This window comes from Clarias gariepinus, chromosome 20 (genome assembly GCF_024256425.1).
Source record: "Clarias gariepinus isolate MV-2021 ecotype Netherlands chromosome 20, CGAR_prim_01v2, whole genome shotgun sequence".
Classification (NCBI taxonomy): Eukaryota; Metazoa; Chordata; class Actinopteri; order Siluriformes; family Clariidae; genus Clarias; species Clarias gariepinus.
Genome location: NC_071119.1, coordinates 14,272,607 through 14,289,147, shown reverse-complemented (window position 1 = coordinate 14,289,147; position 16,541 = coordinate 14,272,607). Strand labels below are relative to the sequence as shown.

The window sequence follows — 16,541 nt, the reverse complement described above, 5'->3', positions numbered from 1 at the left end:
ATGCAGAAAATTACACTTATCCTCCACCGGCTCACAACAACAACAGCAGTGAACATGACATGAGATGCTAAATCTCGATCTAATTTTTGGATCATTATTTGAACGGACTGAGCATAACTAGTCTTTATTTGCTCTTTCTCTCAATCTCTGATTTAGGGCAAATGTAAGCTCTCTGATATCACCTTCAAATTGGGTTTCCCACACTGAGGAGAATTCATAACCAAATAGAAGTCTTTTTTTTTTTACTATTTTATTTTTATGTAAACATATTTCAAGTTACATGTCTTCTTCCTATTCTGTATTTAACCAATTTCATCCATTTCTCCAGGAATGCATTTTTCTTTTAATTGACCAAAAAAGTGATCTTTTCCATTCTATAAATCGCTATAGTCACATCTATCCACTTATCTAAAGTTGGTTTCTCTTGATTTAACCATTTACTGTACATGTGATTGCTTTCTTGCTGGCTGCTAGAAGCACACTTATCAAGTACTTATATCTGGACATATACAGCCAGAATACAGCAATTTACTTTCCAGAAGTATGTTTTTTCTAAATATATGTTCAAGAGCCTCTTTTATTTCCTTCCAGTATTTTTAAATATGTGTGCATTCCTAAAATATATGGTAATGGTTTGCTTCATTACATCCACAATTTCGCCAACATTTTGGAGAAATATTACTGTATTTGGCCATTTGTACAGGTGTTTTAAAATATCTAATAATGTTTTTCCATCAGTATTTTTTCCAACTTAGTGAGCTTGCTGATTTCCATTGAAATTTCCATATATTTGACCACTCTTTATCAGTAAAGTCTATTCCACATTCTGTTCTCCACTTCTCCTTGATATAAATTAGTGTTTTTTCATATTACCCAAACTCTTGTATATTTGAGAGACAATATTAGATCTAATATCTGATGTGCATGCCCTCTCAATCAGGTCTATCATTGGATCATTGGATTATCTTTAGTTTTTTTTTTTTTTTTTTTTTTTTTCTCGATCATAGTAATTTCTAACCTGGAGGTGTCTGTAGAAGTCCTGATTTTTTGGAAAAAAACTTTTCCTTTGATAGTTAAAAGCTTAGAAGTTCACCTTTTTCAATAATGGTGCAAAAACAAGTAATTCCCTTTCTTTCCCACACTTTAAATCTGTTATCCAGCCTGTTTGGGGTGAATTCAGAATCATGAGCAATCCATTTCAAAGCTGTTCTATATTCCAGCAAATTATATTCCTTTATCACTGTTGCCCAGATATTTAAAGTGAGTTTCCATGGCCATGGGGCTTCTGTAATTTCTATATATTGTCGTAATTTGCTATTTGTTAGTATGGCTTCTATAGGGATATTCTTTAAAATATATCTTTCCAAGGAGCATGATAATGTGCGTTGCACCAGTTCACCACAGTCTGTGGTGCTGCTATATAATAATCTGCTATATAAATAATAATTTAGTAAGGGAAGGGCCCATCCTCCTTTATCCTTGGGCAATAGTAAAGTTTTAGATCGCACTCTTTTTTTCCTTGCCAAATGATTAGAAAAAACATTTTATTCCATTCTGTGAATTGTTTTTCGGTTATTTCTACAGGCAAACATTGAAACAAGTATAAGAATTTTGGTATTATGTTCATTTTAATTGCTTAAATCCTCGAGCTAAAACTAAGAAAAGGGATTAAATTCTCTAATTTGTAGTGTAAATGAATGAAAATTCTTTTCTTGTATTTTTTCTATATCTTTTGTCATTTGAATACCCAAATATTTAAAAGATTTTTTACGCCATTTTAATGTAAATGCGTCTTTGATATTTGCGGGAGGAGTATAGTTATATGAGATTACTTCTGTTTTCTCAATATTTAATTTATATCCAGAGAGAGGCCCCGAGTTCTGAAATTGTCTTATGAGTTGAGGTAAAGATTTGATTGGGTCTCCATGAGAAATCAGTCATCTGCATAACAGGCAATTTTATGTTCCGCTCCTTTTATATTAATACCCTGGATTGTTTTATGCTGTCTAATGCTTTGTACTAGGGGTTCCAAATAGAGTGCAAATAGCTGAGGAGACCCTTGTCTGGTTCCTCTCTCCAATGTAAATGGCTTTGATAAATATCCATTAAGTCTTATTTTTGCAGTCGGTCTGTCATAAAGTGCCTGTATACTTCTAATTATAGTTTCATGAAAACCAAATTTGTGTAGAACCTTTTAGAGATATGTCCAACTAACTGAGTCAAAAGCTTTTTCCGCATCTAAGCTTAAAATCATTGCTTTTAATTTGTTTTTACTAATATGATTCATAACATGCAATATGTGTCTAATATTATCTTGCGTTTGGCGGTGAAAGTCTGACTGGTCTTGGTTTATTAGGTCGGGCATGAATTTTTCCATTCTTCTGGCCATAATCGCTGTAAACAATCTATAATCAACATTTAATACAAACAAAGGTCTATACGATCCACATTGTAGCTTATCTTTTCCTTTTTTTGGTATAATGGATATAACAGCCTCTTTCCAAGACGGCGGGGTTGCTGCATTCTTTAAGACTCAATTGAAAGAGCGGACCAAGATAGGTACTATTTTCTTTTGGAATGCTCTATACCACTCCCCAGTGAATCCATCAGGCCCTGGGCATTTATTAGAATTTAATTTAGTAATGGCCCCTTTCACTTCACTTGTCGTTATTTTTGCTATCAGTAATTTATTCTGCTCATTAGTAAGGGTCGGTAAGTCCAATTTGTCTAGGAAACAATCAATCTCCTGATTTCTATCATCAGACATTTTAGAATATAATTTTTTATAAAAAGTTTCAAACAACTTTTGAATATTCTCTTGTTTATTTTGTATTGTATTGGTAATAGGATCCTTGATTTTGTATATTGTTTAATTAGTTTGTTGCTTTCTTAATTTCCATGACAGTACTTTGATAATATTTTTGTCTAGAATAGATAATTTTTTTCTCTGTCTCCTGAGTATACAGCATATTAATTTTGTTTCTCTCTTTTTTTTTTTTTTTTTTTTGTTCTAATATTTTTGGATTTTGCCTGTTCTTGTTATCTTTTTCTAACAGCTTTAATTGATGCTGTGATTTGTTTAACTCCTGTTGTCGAATTTTCTTTTTATATGAGGCAAATGCTATAATTTTGCCTCTTAATACTGCTTTAGCAGCATCCCATAATATTGGGGGTGTGACCTCTACATTATCATTTTTTTTTAAATAAGAGTAATTCTCATTTTCAATATATATTTTAAATGAAGCGTCATTAAAAAGGTTCAAATTAAATTTCTAGTTTTACTTTTAGCTAAATTGGGCCTGATCACTGATATCTATTGTTCCAATGTCACAGCTTTTTACTCTAGTCCTATCTCTATTGAAAATAAGATAATAATCAATCCTGGTAAAGACATTATGTGAAGAAGAGAAATGTGTATAGTCCTAAGTATCCGGATATAGGTCTCTCCATATATCAATTACACCAATATCATTCAACAATGTATTAATTTTTCAGTGTATGGGTTTAGGGGTTATTGCTTTCTTGTTTGTAGAGAACAACCTACTTCAGGTTGTAGGTGTATGTTTAAATCACCTCCACAAATCAATATACCCTGTGTTTCAGAAGCCATCATTTGAAAAATCTTCTGAAAAAAATTTAAATTACTACCAGGTGGGGCGTAAATATTAAATAAGGTGACATATGTTCCATTTAATATTCCATGGACAAAAATGAAACGCCTTTCTTTATCAGCTTATTCATTCTTTTTTTTCAAAGATTACTGTATGAGAGATCAAGATAATAACACCTCTCCTATGCCCTGTATGGTATGTTGAGTAATAAATCTAAATAATTCCCATTCTTTTCAATTTTTCATGCTCAGTGTTATTTAGATGTGTCTCTTGTAGATATACCATATAAGCATTTCCTCTTTTCATTTTACTTAAGATTTTTTCCCGTTTAATAGGGTTGAGTGACCATACACATTGAAGGAAATTACTTTTACTTTGTTATTGAATTTGTCCATTTAATTAAACACCAAAATCAAAAAGATAGGAAAGACACAGTCCCTGGAGAACGATATAAAAACAGGTAACAAAAACTCTAAGACTCTGACAAACATACTGAATTTCCAAAAAAGGGGTCACACACAAACCCTGAAACAAGCTAGTGGTGAAATTTACCATGGAGGGGAAGCCTTTTCTTTCACCGTGGGCCCCCCAGTACATCATCTTTACATGAGATAGGTAAAAGCATAACTCACATGTCTAACGTAGTGTGTTGTTATAGAAAAGAAAAGAAAAAAAAACACAAAGAGAGAAGTCAGATCAATATATAACTGGCAGTTTACAGCTCAAACTAGTAAACGAACTTCAGCATTTTCTAGTTGTAGATAGCGTAACATTAGGTAGACTCCAGTTATCTTCTATATGCTTGTAAACGATCTCTTACGTCTGTCAAACTCGGGGTCTTTTTAGCTCTTGTCTTTTGCTGTGTCGCAGTCTCCAAGGTCATATGGTCCAGTTGTTCCATTGGTGATTCAGTCAGCGGTGTTTTTTTCCACGTGGAACCCTCTTTCCACCATATCCAGATATACATGTTTAGGGGTGGAATAGATGTGGGTCTCGTCGTTATAAAACACGCGTAGTCTTGCCGGGTATGGAGTTTGAAATCGAATGTTCCTGTTTTTCAGTGCTTTTTTCACCTCCGAATATTCTTTGTGTTTTTGAAGAAACGCAGGGGGATAGTCATGATCAAAATAAATTCTTTGTTGACCCACAAAGATATCTTTTTTGCCGTTGCCTTCCAGATCACTTTTTCTTTCATTTTGTACCTGAGGAATTTCACTACGATCGATCTTGGTCTCACGTTCTTCTCAGGTTTTGATGCAGGTTTGATGCATGTGGGCTCTCTCCACATGCAGTTCTGTATCCAGAGGGAAATCCAAAGTGTCTCGCAGCAGCTGTTAAATGTAGTCACTCATGGAGTTTTTTTTCTATGTTCTCGGGTACGTTGTATATTCTTATATTGTCTCTTCTTGATCTGCCTTCTTGATCAATCTGTTTACTTTTCAACAACGGCCTGTATCTTTATAATTTTTTCCATTGTCTCTTCCATATTTTGCACTCACGTTTAAATTTCTTCAATACCTTCTTCCGCGTGACCGATCCTTTGATCCGTTGATGGTTGTTCTCTGTTTGAAAGTTTTTAATCTCTTCCAGAATTCGTTCCAGATTGATCTGCGCACTATCCGTGTTGGCACGATTAGCATCGTGTGCCAGCGCATGTGTTGTACTCGCGCCTCCTTGCTGTCTACCTTCAATTTCCAAGGCGTCTGTGTTAATTTTTTTGCTTCTTTCTCTTGTTTTCATTGTTATCCCGCTATTACAAACTGTTTAACCTAAAGTTTTTATTTGCCCTCCAGGTTTAGGGGCTCTGCTAGTTAAATCGTCGGAGGAGGCGATGTACTATACTGCCATTCTCTCAGTCACCGCCCAAATAGAAGTTTTTTAAAGGATGTAACCTACTTCTTTCTCCTAACAGCAGCAAGGTCAAATGATAAAAATGAAAGATGATGATAATGAACACCAGTTTGTAACGCTTGGATTTATTAAAATCTCTAGTTACTATGCTACGGGGTCGAGAATCAAAATATGGGCTTGTAAACAGCACTTCCGGTATTGCACAACCGAGGCGGGACAATATAAGACGCGACACAAAAACAATTACTAAACCAGACCAATGTGTATTATACAAAACAAACAAACAGGGTACTCTGTGTTTCACTTCCTCCGTGATGAATCTATGTCTGTTCAGTGATGAGTAGTTTGTATGAGTGGGTGTTGACGGTATATTGGTGAGCCTTGCTAGTGGTCTGCTAGGTTTAGGGTTGTCTGTTCTGTGTCGTTGACAAACGCTGCATGTTCTCATGTAGTGCCAGAGGTCCTTTCGCACCGTCAGCCACCATGCCACATCTAGCAACCTCAGCAGGGTTTTTAGTTGCCCCTGGTGTCCTCCCCTGGGATTGTCGTGGTAGAAATGGAGAAAGGTTTTAATTAACTCCTGAGGAACCACCAGCTGGAACTTCTCTCAGCGTTTTACTGGTACCCAGCGATATAATGCCCCTTGATGATACTCGAAGGAGACCCTCGGATCTAGTGTGCTTCTTGGATGGTCCGTAGAAAGCAGCTTTAAGATAGTAGGGTCCTCCTGTTGGGCTTGAACTATCTCACTCAGGTCGCTGGGTAGGTCGACGGAAGCTTTCGTGTTCATGATGGCTAGACATGGTTCATGACCCCTTTTTAGTGACGGGGGCTTTTGGAAAATGGTATCTGGACCCAGATTTAAACAGTCCTCGCAGTCTTTCTCTACCCTGGATCCGCTCTTCACCGACTGTTCCACAGTGTTCACAGTTCCTCCTAGACATCCGGCCACTTTTGGGTTGATGTTCTGCAGGATTCGCCCCACTAGTTCTTCCTCGGAGATATCCGGCTTCCACTTTAGACAGAGGGCCCAGTAGTCCTAGGCGAAGTCCCTCTGGCGTTGTCCCGGCTGCTGTACCCGAGCCCTTAAGTTGACTTCAACTTCCGTGAGGTAGTCCTCAGGTAAAATCGCCGCCATGAATGCCTGTTTAAAAGACTTCCAATCCTTCAGCTTGCCTTTCTCCGCCTTCCACCAACTCAGAGCAGGTCCTCGTAGAACCGTGCCGAGGCATCCCATCAGCTCTGGGCTGGTCAGTGGTCTGATCTCCAGATAATTCTCGGCTTGCTCAATGAAGTTGAACACATCAGCTGTCTCTGACGCGTTGCCAAAGGCTGGAAACTCCACGCATATGGATGGTCGAGCATGAAGAAAAGCAGAAGAGGGTGAGACTGAGGAGGTGGGCTGAGCAGAGGAGTGTACTTAAACACAAGGAGAAATGTTGTAGATATCATGACTGCTAGGGTGCTTTACAAACAGGGTGCACCACAAACCAATATATACAAAATATATACAAATATAAACGAAGGTGTGGAGTGTATGCGTGTGTGTGTGTGTGTATGTGTATGATAGTCCAGAGTCAATGATATTGCAGTGTGTGAAATGATGCACGGGAGAGATGGCTCTGTCTCGCTGGTATATAATGGTAAACCCGGGAGCTCGAGGAAACGGAATGAGATGGGTATTATAGGTAGTCCAAGGGAAAGTAATCCACGGCAAACAACAATCTCTCTGTTTCTATTCCACATGCAGCGCGCTGTCTTCATCTCTCCGTGTCGGGCCATTTCACACACTGCAATATCATTGACTCTGGACTATTATACACACACTCACACACCCGCATACGAAACACACACTGTTTATATTTGTATATATTTTGTATATATTGGTTTGTGGTGCGCGCTTTTTGTTTATTTATTGGTTTGTTTTGTAAAATACACTTTGGTTTGGTTTAGGAATTGTTTTTGGGTCACATCTTATATTGTCCCGCCTCGGTTGCACAATACCGGAAGTGTTGTTTACAAGCCCATATTTTGATTCTCGACCCCGTAGCAAAGTAACTAGTGATTTTAATAAATCCAAGCGTTACAAGTTTTATTCAAATCGCAAATGTAAACCTTTCGAAATCATCTAGCACAGCTGCATTACTTCCAGCAGTGCATAAACTCAGGAGCCTTCTAGAAAAATGCAATGTATTTCGGAACTCTTTCTATACAGTCTACTAGTTCAAAATTGTTTCGTTGTACAGGCTTTTATAAATATTATTACATTTTGTGATGCGGCTCTCTAAACCGCATAGTGTAAAAAGAATGAAGTATGACACCTCATACCAAGCACTATCAAAAGCTTTGGAGAAATCAATAAATTAAGGACAATGTCTATTTGTAAAATATTTCTGAACGGACATTTGTAAGGTAAACAATTGTCTATGGGGAATAAGATAACCTAAAACCTGCTTGTTCCTCATTTACTTAAGCAAAGAAAGAAACAGTTGCAGTGAAATGCTTATATACATTAAACATGAACATGGATGTCCTGTAAATATATGTTCTTTATTAATTTCACGAAGCTGGTCTTTTTTGGGTGCAGAATGACTGAAAAATTCCAGGGAATTTGGAGCAAAATGTTGGCTTTGTTTAGTTTTTTGTGAAATCAACACAGGATCAAATGTATATAAGCTGCAGGAACACCAATGTCACTGTCTATAGTGAAGTGAGTTTTACATTGCAAAGGATTGAAAAGCAGCCATATAAAAAGCTATTCCACGCAAATCAACATTTTTAAGCCACTGAAGTTTGCACATACGTACAGTAGGTGAAAAGTCTTCTAGACAAAAGCGTTTACTAGATGTATGTTTGTTGGGTTAGGTAGGATAAATCATTCAACCACAAGAACACTATGCATGATGCTGATATCAAAATGCTTAAGGTTCTAGCCTTCTAGACCATATGGTTCCAAAGATATATAAAGTCTGTATACTACCTTTGGTTCCAGGCAGTGAGTGCATAAGTCTAGGGGGTTCAATTTGGGCCACTCACTACAGTTCCCCTTCCCTCTCCATGAAAATCTCACAGGCACAGAGAATTTAACCAGTATAAATTTCTAAGCAAATGGGACATCTGTGTTTCTTTTACTTACAGTTAAATACAGTTAACTCTGATGATTTGTTCAACAACACAAAAATGTTTATATAATAATAATTCATGCAAAATATAAGGTAAAAATAAAAAAATTTAACCTGCCCTTTACCTTTGAAAACAATTAAGTGATGTTAGACGAGAGAAAAAGCAGGAGGAGGAGTGCTACTATGTATGTAGAGGGCTTTTGCACACACACTAATGGAATCACTCCTCTCTGACAGCGTCTCTGTCTGGGTACTGGAATCTTCTTCTTTTTGCATGACTTTAACAAGGCACCACTGTAATGACACTAGCTTTTGCCTCATTTTGAGTATTTTGTGGAAATGTGACCTTGCGTTGTTGTTAAACAGATTTATTTCCAGCACTGCTACAACCTTTTAAACTTTTTTAAGACGGGCGTTGTTGCAGTACAGTTACTAAAGGACAGCACTACACTTTGGCAGAAAATTTTAAAAAGCTTCATGCGCACCCGCACACACATGTGATCACAATGTTATAGTAAACAGCACACGAATGTTGACTATATGAGTGACACATGTGCACTGAGACTGAGCATGAAAGATGATTAACCACAATCCCACTGCGCGAGAGAGAGAAAAGAAACATTGGCTTAGCTGTGATCCTGTGACACTCTGTGTGAGTACAACTTGTATGTCAAGATCTTGCTCATTTATCAAGTTAAAATTAATTTTAAAATTTTGCTTGTCTTGCAAAACACTCGCAGACCAAGTTACTCGCAGTCCAAAGTTTCACTGTATATCCGAGGGACCATAGATGACAGAGCATTGTTTAAACTTTCTCATTGTTTAAAGAGGGAAGCTTAAACCCTCTTGGGTCTGAGGTTGGTTTGGGACCTTGGAGATTTTTAACATTCCCTGACATTTTTGTATTTTTATATTACTTATAAATGGTTATAAAATGTGAGCAGCACGTATGTACAAGTTTGTATTTAAAAAAAATAATAAGTTACTGTATGCGCGATTATTGAAAAAAAAATTAAATTAAAATAAAGCAAAGATGGCGCCGGTGAGGTCGGCTGCCGTCACGACTGCTCCGACCACCTTTTCTTTGTTTTTGTTCTTTAAGTTAGTTTACAGCGTTTTAAAACCGGCAAAATTACCACCATGGGGTACATTAGTTATGATAGAGACACTCTTGTTTCTATTGGTATACAATGTACTCACAATTCAACGTTTTTAACTCCGGATCCGAGCTGGCCGAGTGAGATCCTGAGGGAAAACAAAGGACGCGACGCGAAGCGGCGGCCCCGAGGAAAACGAGCCGGCGTCAGGAACAGGCTGAGAGCCCGTGCACACCGCACACCTCTGCCTAGCATCCTGCTCGCCAACGTCCAGTCACTGGAAAACAAGCTCGATGACCTCAGGGCCAGGATAAAGTTCCAGAGAGACATTCGGGACTGCAATCTCCTCTGCTTCACCGAGACATGGCTGAACCCAGCGGTGCCGGACCACGCCATCCAGCCGGCCGAGTTCTTCTCGGTTCACCGCATGGACAGGACGCGGGACTCGGGGAAGTCAAGGGGAGGCGGCGTGTGTTTAATGGTGAACAGCAGCTGGTGCAACAGCGCGAGCGTTGTTCCTCTTACACACTCCTGCACACCAAACCTGGAACTACTGTCCATCATGTGTCGTCCTTTTTACCTTCCTCGGGAGTTTACATCGGTCATAATCAGCGCCGTTTATATTCCACCACAAGCGGACACGGACACTGCCTTATGCGAGCTGCATGAGGCACTCACACAGCACCAAACACAACACCGGGACGCTGCGCTTATTGTGGCGGGGGACTTTAATAGTGCCAACCTCAAACGTGCAGCGCCGAACTTTTATCAGCACATTACTTGCCCCACCAGGGGCGAAAGGACACTGGACCACTGCTATACAACGGTCAAGGACGGCTACAAGGCACAATCTTGTCCACCGTTTGGTAAATCCGACCACGCCGCCATCTTCCTCATGCCAAAATACAAACAAAGGCTGAAACAGGAAGTTCCGGTTCAGAGGGAGGTCGCGCGCTGGACGGACCAATCGGTGGCCGCGTTACAGGACGCACTCGATGACGCAGACTGGGACATGTTCAGAAACAGCTCCGATGGTGACGTCAGCGTGTTTACGGAAGCGGTTGTGGGATTCATCGGGAAATTAGCGGACGATACCGTAGAAAAAAAGACTATTAAAACGTTTCCCAACCAGAAGCCGTGGGTGGATAAAACCATCCGCGACGCTCTGAGATCTCGCACCGCTGCCTACAACACGGGACTCGCGTCGGGGGACATGGAACCGTACAAGGCTGCGTCATACAGCGTCCGGAAGGCGGTGAAAGAGGCGAAGCAGCGCTACGGGAGGAAACTAGAGTCACAACTCCAACAGAGTGACTCTAGGAGCCTGTGGCAGGGACTAAGGACAATAACGGATTATAAAGCACCAACATCCGGTATGTTAAACGCAGACGTGTCTCTGGCAGATGAGCTGAACACTTTCTATGCTCGCTTCGAGGCTGCAGCTAAGGACGCTAGCGATGCTAATGCTAGCGGTGCTAACGGCTGCAGACAGGAAGTCACTGCCAGCACCGGAAGCGCGTTCATCATCACCGAGCATGACGTGAGGAGAGCCTTCAAGAGAGTAAACACCAGGAAAGCAGCAGGACCAGACGGCATCTCAGGCTGTATTCTCAGAGCCTGCGCTGACCAGCTAGCACCTGTGTTCACTGAGATATTCAACATCTCTTTATCTTAGTCGGTGATCCCCACATGCTTCAAAGAGTCCATTATTGTTCCTGTCCCAAAGAAACCTCATCCTGCTTCCCTCAATGATTATCGCCCTGTAGCCCTCACTTCAGTAGTGATGAAGTGCTTTGAACGCCTGGTCAAAGACTTCATCATCTCTTCACTACCAGACACACTCGACCCACTACAGTTCGCTTATCGTCCAAACCGTTCCACGGACGATGCAATCTCTCATCTCCTCCATACATCTCTCACTCACCTGGACACTCGGAGGGGGAATTATGTGAAAATGCTCTTCATCGACTACAGTTCTGCATTTATTACCATAATTCCCTCCACACTTACCACCAAGCTGGAGCACCTGGGACTCAGCTTATCTATGTGTCAGTGGATCTCCAACTTCCTAACTGGCAGACCACAGGCAGTAAGGATGGGCGGACATGTCTCAGCCTCCCTCACTCTCAGCACTGGAGCCCCCCAGGGTTGTGTTCTGAGCCCCCTGCTGTACTCTCTGTACACCCACGACTGCGTGGCCACTACCAGCTCAACCACCATCATCAAGTTTGCTGACGACACTGTTGTGGTGGGCCTGATCACGAACAACGATGAGACGGCCTACCTGGAGGAGGTTGGAAATCTGGAGAACTGGTGCCAGAGAAACAATCTCCTCCTGAACGTCAGTAAGACAAAGGAGCTGATAGTGGACTTTAGTACAAAGCAGGTGAGGAACTACCAGACCCCCGTCATCAACAGGAGCCCAGTGGAGAGAGTGGACAGCTTCAGATACCTCGGTGTTCACATCACGCAGGACCTGGCATGGTCCTGTCACATCAACACCGTGGTAAAAAAGGCCCGGCAGCGTCTCTTCCACCTCAGACGCTTGAGAGACTATAGACTGCCCTCCAAGGTGCTCAGGAATTTCTACTCCTGCACCATAGAGAGCATCCTGACGGGAAATATCACGACCTGGTTCGGGAACAGCACCATGCAGGACAGACGAGCTCTACAGAGGGTGGTGCGATCAGCTGAGCGCATCATCCGCATCGAGCTCCCTGACCTGCAATCGATTTACAGCAAGCGGTGCTTGACCAAGGCCAGGAAGATCGTGAAGGACCTCAGCCACCCCAATAACGGACTGTTTACTCTGTTGCGGTCTGGGAAGCGATTCCGCTCCTTGAAGGCCAACACAGAGAGACTGAGGAGGAGCTTCTTCCCGCAGGCGATAAGGTCTCTCAACCACAACCACACCACTATGCAGATCTAACACAATCTTTCATAATTGGTCAAATCTATCAATCTTCTTACATCCATGAACACTATGGACAATTACACGCTCACCTTCCTTCATATATACACTACATGTCGTACGTTACATCCTGGACCATTGCACAAAGACACTTTAATAACTTTGCACACCTACCTTCACAACTACACTACATTTTACAGTTTATCTTTACATCCTGGACCAGTGCACAAAGACACTTTAATAACCTCTGCACTAAGACACTTTGTTCTATGCATATTTGCACACACCGTACAGTATATTTCAATTTGCACAGTATATTTCTATTTTGTACATCATATTTCTATTTCTATTTTTATTTTTAGTTCTATTTTTTCCTAGCACATTTCTATTTTTATTTTTAGTTCTATTCTTCCTAGTTTCATTTAATTTTTTATTTAATTTCTATCGTATTTCTTTTATTCATATTTATTTCTTATTTGTAAAATTTAATTCTCTTTTAGGGTCAATGGCAGTCGTATAAGCATTTCACTACATTTCATACTGTGTATGTTTGTGTATGTGACAAATAAAATTTGAATTTGATTTGAATTTGAATTTGATAAAAGTAAAAATTAACTGAAATAAGGCTATAAAACACATTTGCAACATTGGTCTATAAGACTTTTGTAAACTGGATCTTGTAGCCTAGAGTTTTTGCTTCAGAATGATGTGAAAATCATCCTGTTCAATTATTCTCATGCTCAAACACGCACACACATGCATGACTCATTGGTAGGGTTGGCTCCCCTGAACAAGTAAAAAAACCTGCCACAACCAGCTATGCACCTGACCTGTTGAACACCTTAAAGTTAAACTTGAACACGAAGGATGCAATGAATTCCTGGAGCACATCGGGATCCAAACAGAGGGTGGAAGAGTGCCCCAGTATTGAAAAAGAGGACTGCTTACTTGATGACCAGTCACTCTTCTTCAGTGGTGTTGCACTTCTCTCTCACAGACAGATTGTGGATGATGTACTGCACTGTATTCTACAATGACCCCCTTACAAAATAGCTTTTACCTATGTTAAAGCCTGTTTGCACAGTTTTGTCCACTGGAGTGTTTTTGGTGCCTCCTCAGGTTAGTTATGTCTGAAAAATAAAAATAAACCTTTCATTATAGCCAGCCAGCCCCAGGAAATTCCTTACTCTTGTTTGGGTCTTAGGTCTTAAGTAGGCCATTACTGCTCCAGTTTTATCAATTTGGGAACACATCTTCCCCAAGTGAAAAAACAAAGATACTTCCTCCTACCCAATTGCACACACCTTTTTGGATTTAGAATGAGCCCTGACCCCCCCAGTGATCTCAGCATAGCCCAAATATTGAAAGTGTTCCATGCTGCTGTCAGCATGAACTAGTTTTTCTGCATCGTTTAGCGACAATATATTTTTTATTTTGGCAATATTTCTGAGGTGAAAGAATGCTATCCTGGTAATACTGTCTACATGAGCTTCAAATAAAAAGCTGGAATCTACCGAGGCCTTATACTGTTGCACTTGATGGAACAGAAAGGCCATCTAAAGTTACAGTGTGATCTAAAATCTTACTTCTAGCTGCATGTGGTCCTATGACTAGAACTTCTGTCTTATCAGGATTAAGCAGAAGGCCGTTAATTAGCACCCAATCTCTTATGTCCTGCACACATTGCTCAACTTCAGTAAGCTGTTTTTTCTCATCTGGTTTTGCTGAGACATATAACTGTGTCGTCAGGAAAACAATGAAAACTAATACCATGCTTACGAATTATGTTGCCCAGAGGTAGCATGTAGAGGGGAAAAAGCAGTAGGCTTAAAACTGAACCCTGTGGAACACCAAACTCCTCTAGAGAACATGCAAAATAATCACCATCGGTCAAATTGTACTCTTAGTTCCTACTACATTTTCTAATCTGTAAAGAAGGATACTCTGATCAATGGTGTCAAAAGCTGCACCAAGGTTGGGTAATACAAGCATAGTTGCACAACCCTGATCAGAGGTTAATAGGAGGTCATTTACTTTAACAAGTAGTGTCTCTGTGCTGTGATGAGCCCCAAATCCTGACTGATAAAGTTCATGTATGCTATTTTTATGTAGATATGAGCATAGCGGCTCCGCTACTATCTTTTCCAAAATCTTAGAGATAAAGGGGAGGTTTGATATCGGCCTGTAATTGGACAGCTGACAGGGGTCGAGATCAGGTTTCTTAATTATCAGTTTAATAATTGCTAATTTAAAAGATTTTGAAACATACCCAATGCTGAGTGAGGAATTAATTATTCTTAACATAGGTTGACTATCACAAATAAAACAAATAATATATAGCAAGTAAAGCTACATTAATAAATATATACTGTATCTATATATATTTTTGCTGCATGTAAGTACTTATCGCCACACTTTAAACATCACTGTACAGTGAAACATGCGAGTGCAACATGAGTGACATGTGAGTAACTTGGTCTGCAAGCTTATTGCAAGATAAGCAAGATTTTGTAATAGATTTGAACTTGGTAAATGAGTGTCACGTAATCACACATTTTTCTTCTCTCTTTTGCGCTGTGGGATTGTGGGTAATCATCTCCCAGGCTCAGTCTCAGTGCACGTGCGTCACTTGTATGGTCAACATCTGTGCGCATGTAAAGCTTTTTTTTTTGTGTGTCTCAGTGTAGTGACTGTTTTTTGTAACTGTACTGCAACAACAGCCCCTAAGAAAAAAAATTAAAGACTTTAGCATTGTGGAAGATTAATCTGTTTAGAGGAGTGTGTGTGTGTGTGTGCGTGCGTGCGTGCGTGCGTGCGTGCGTGCGTGCGTGCGCACATAAGGCATTTTTTAAATTTTTTGTCCTAGTGTAGTGCCAGTTCTTTAGTAACCATACTGCAACAATGGCCTCCGTGAAGGAAAAAAAGTTGTGAATGGTTTGTCTGGAAACCCTAGTACCCCTCGCATCTCGTAAACAAGCCTGCAGCTGTGTGGCAGTTGCATAACGAAGTCTGAGTGCATATGTCCTTAGGTACTGGTCATCGTTGCGGTCTGTCACTTGTGGGGCTCCACTCCTGGGTCTTTCATGAACTCTGCCAGTAGTTCTGCATCTAGATGCAAGTCTGCTAATTGCACTTTGAGACACACCAAGTTCACAAGCAACATCTGACTGCCTGCCAACAACACGATGGCGCGCCATGGGCAGGTGGCGCTGCTCGTCCGTTAAGTGATGCCGTGTGTTCATGGCTGTTTCAATGATGAACTTGGAATGACTTACTGACAATACTAGCTTTTTATACCCACAAAAAAGTTGAAATTGATGCCACATTAAAAAAGGTTGTCTTTTGGGATTGGCCCCAATATTGGGCACACCTGTACACAATGAGACCATTACATGGAAAACATATAAATTCAGCATATTTTTTTTACTTTCCAGTATAGAAAGTCCAAAACCATCTATGATTAAATTGCAAATAACTAATGGACAACCGTGCCGGCACGCCTGTACTTTACCTAATTTAATAATCTTTGTTAATAAGATTTTAAGATATCAGATTCTTTTTTTAAATTGTTAAGACAGAATTTGATATGTATACTACAATATGTACTATATGTATTTTGCAACATTTTGTGGCTATGCTAAATTTTATTTGCATGTGTTTTGTAGGGGAGCAAGGGTTCACCAGGCGGACCTGGACCTCCTGGACCTCCTGTAAGTTTAATCAGGATCTCAGTGTTTGGAAGCCATTGCAAACAATGATTAGTGAAGGTTATATTATACAACAACAACAACAATAATAATAACATTATCTTGCTATAGCATAACCAAATAAAAATTTAATTAAATAAAACATTTTATTTGGCAGCTAATTACTCTAAAGAACCTTATGATAATGATTATTTTGTCAATATTTAATATTGAATATTTTTAACCACAGCAATTTTAGTAAT

At 39.9% G+C, this 16,541-nt stretch overlaps 1 protein-coding gene across 4 annotated transcripts in view; it reads left to right on the top strand.

Moving 5' to 3' along the window:
* The window catches only part of LOC128508598 (collagen alpha-1(XIX) chain-like), a 249,937-nt gene that overhangs the window by 157,371 nt on the left and 76,025 nt on the right, over positions 1–16,541 (top strand). For all 4 annotated transcript variants that reach the window (XM_053479992.1, XM_053479990.1, XM_053479991.1 and 1 more), the window contains exon 42: positions 16,258–16,302. In XM_053479992.1, coding sequence (XP_053335967.1) covers positions 16,258–16,302 — 45 coding nt within the window. The remainder of the gene's footprint in view (positions 1–16,257; positions 16,303–16,541) is intronic.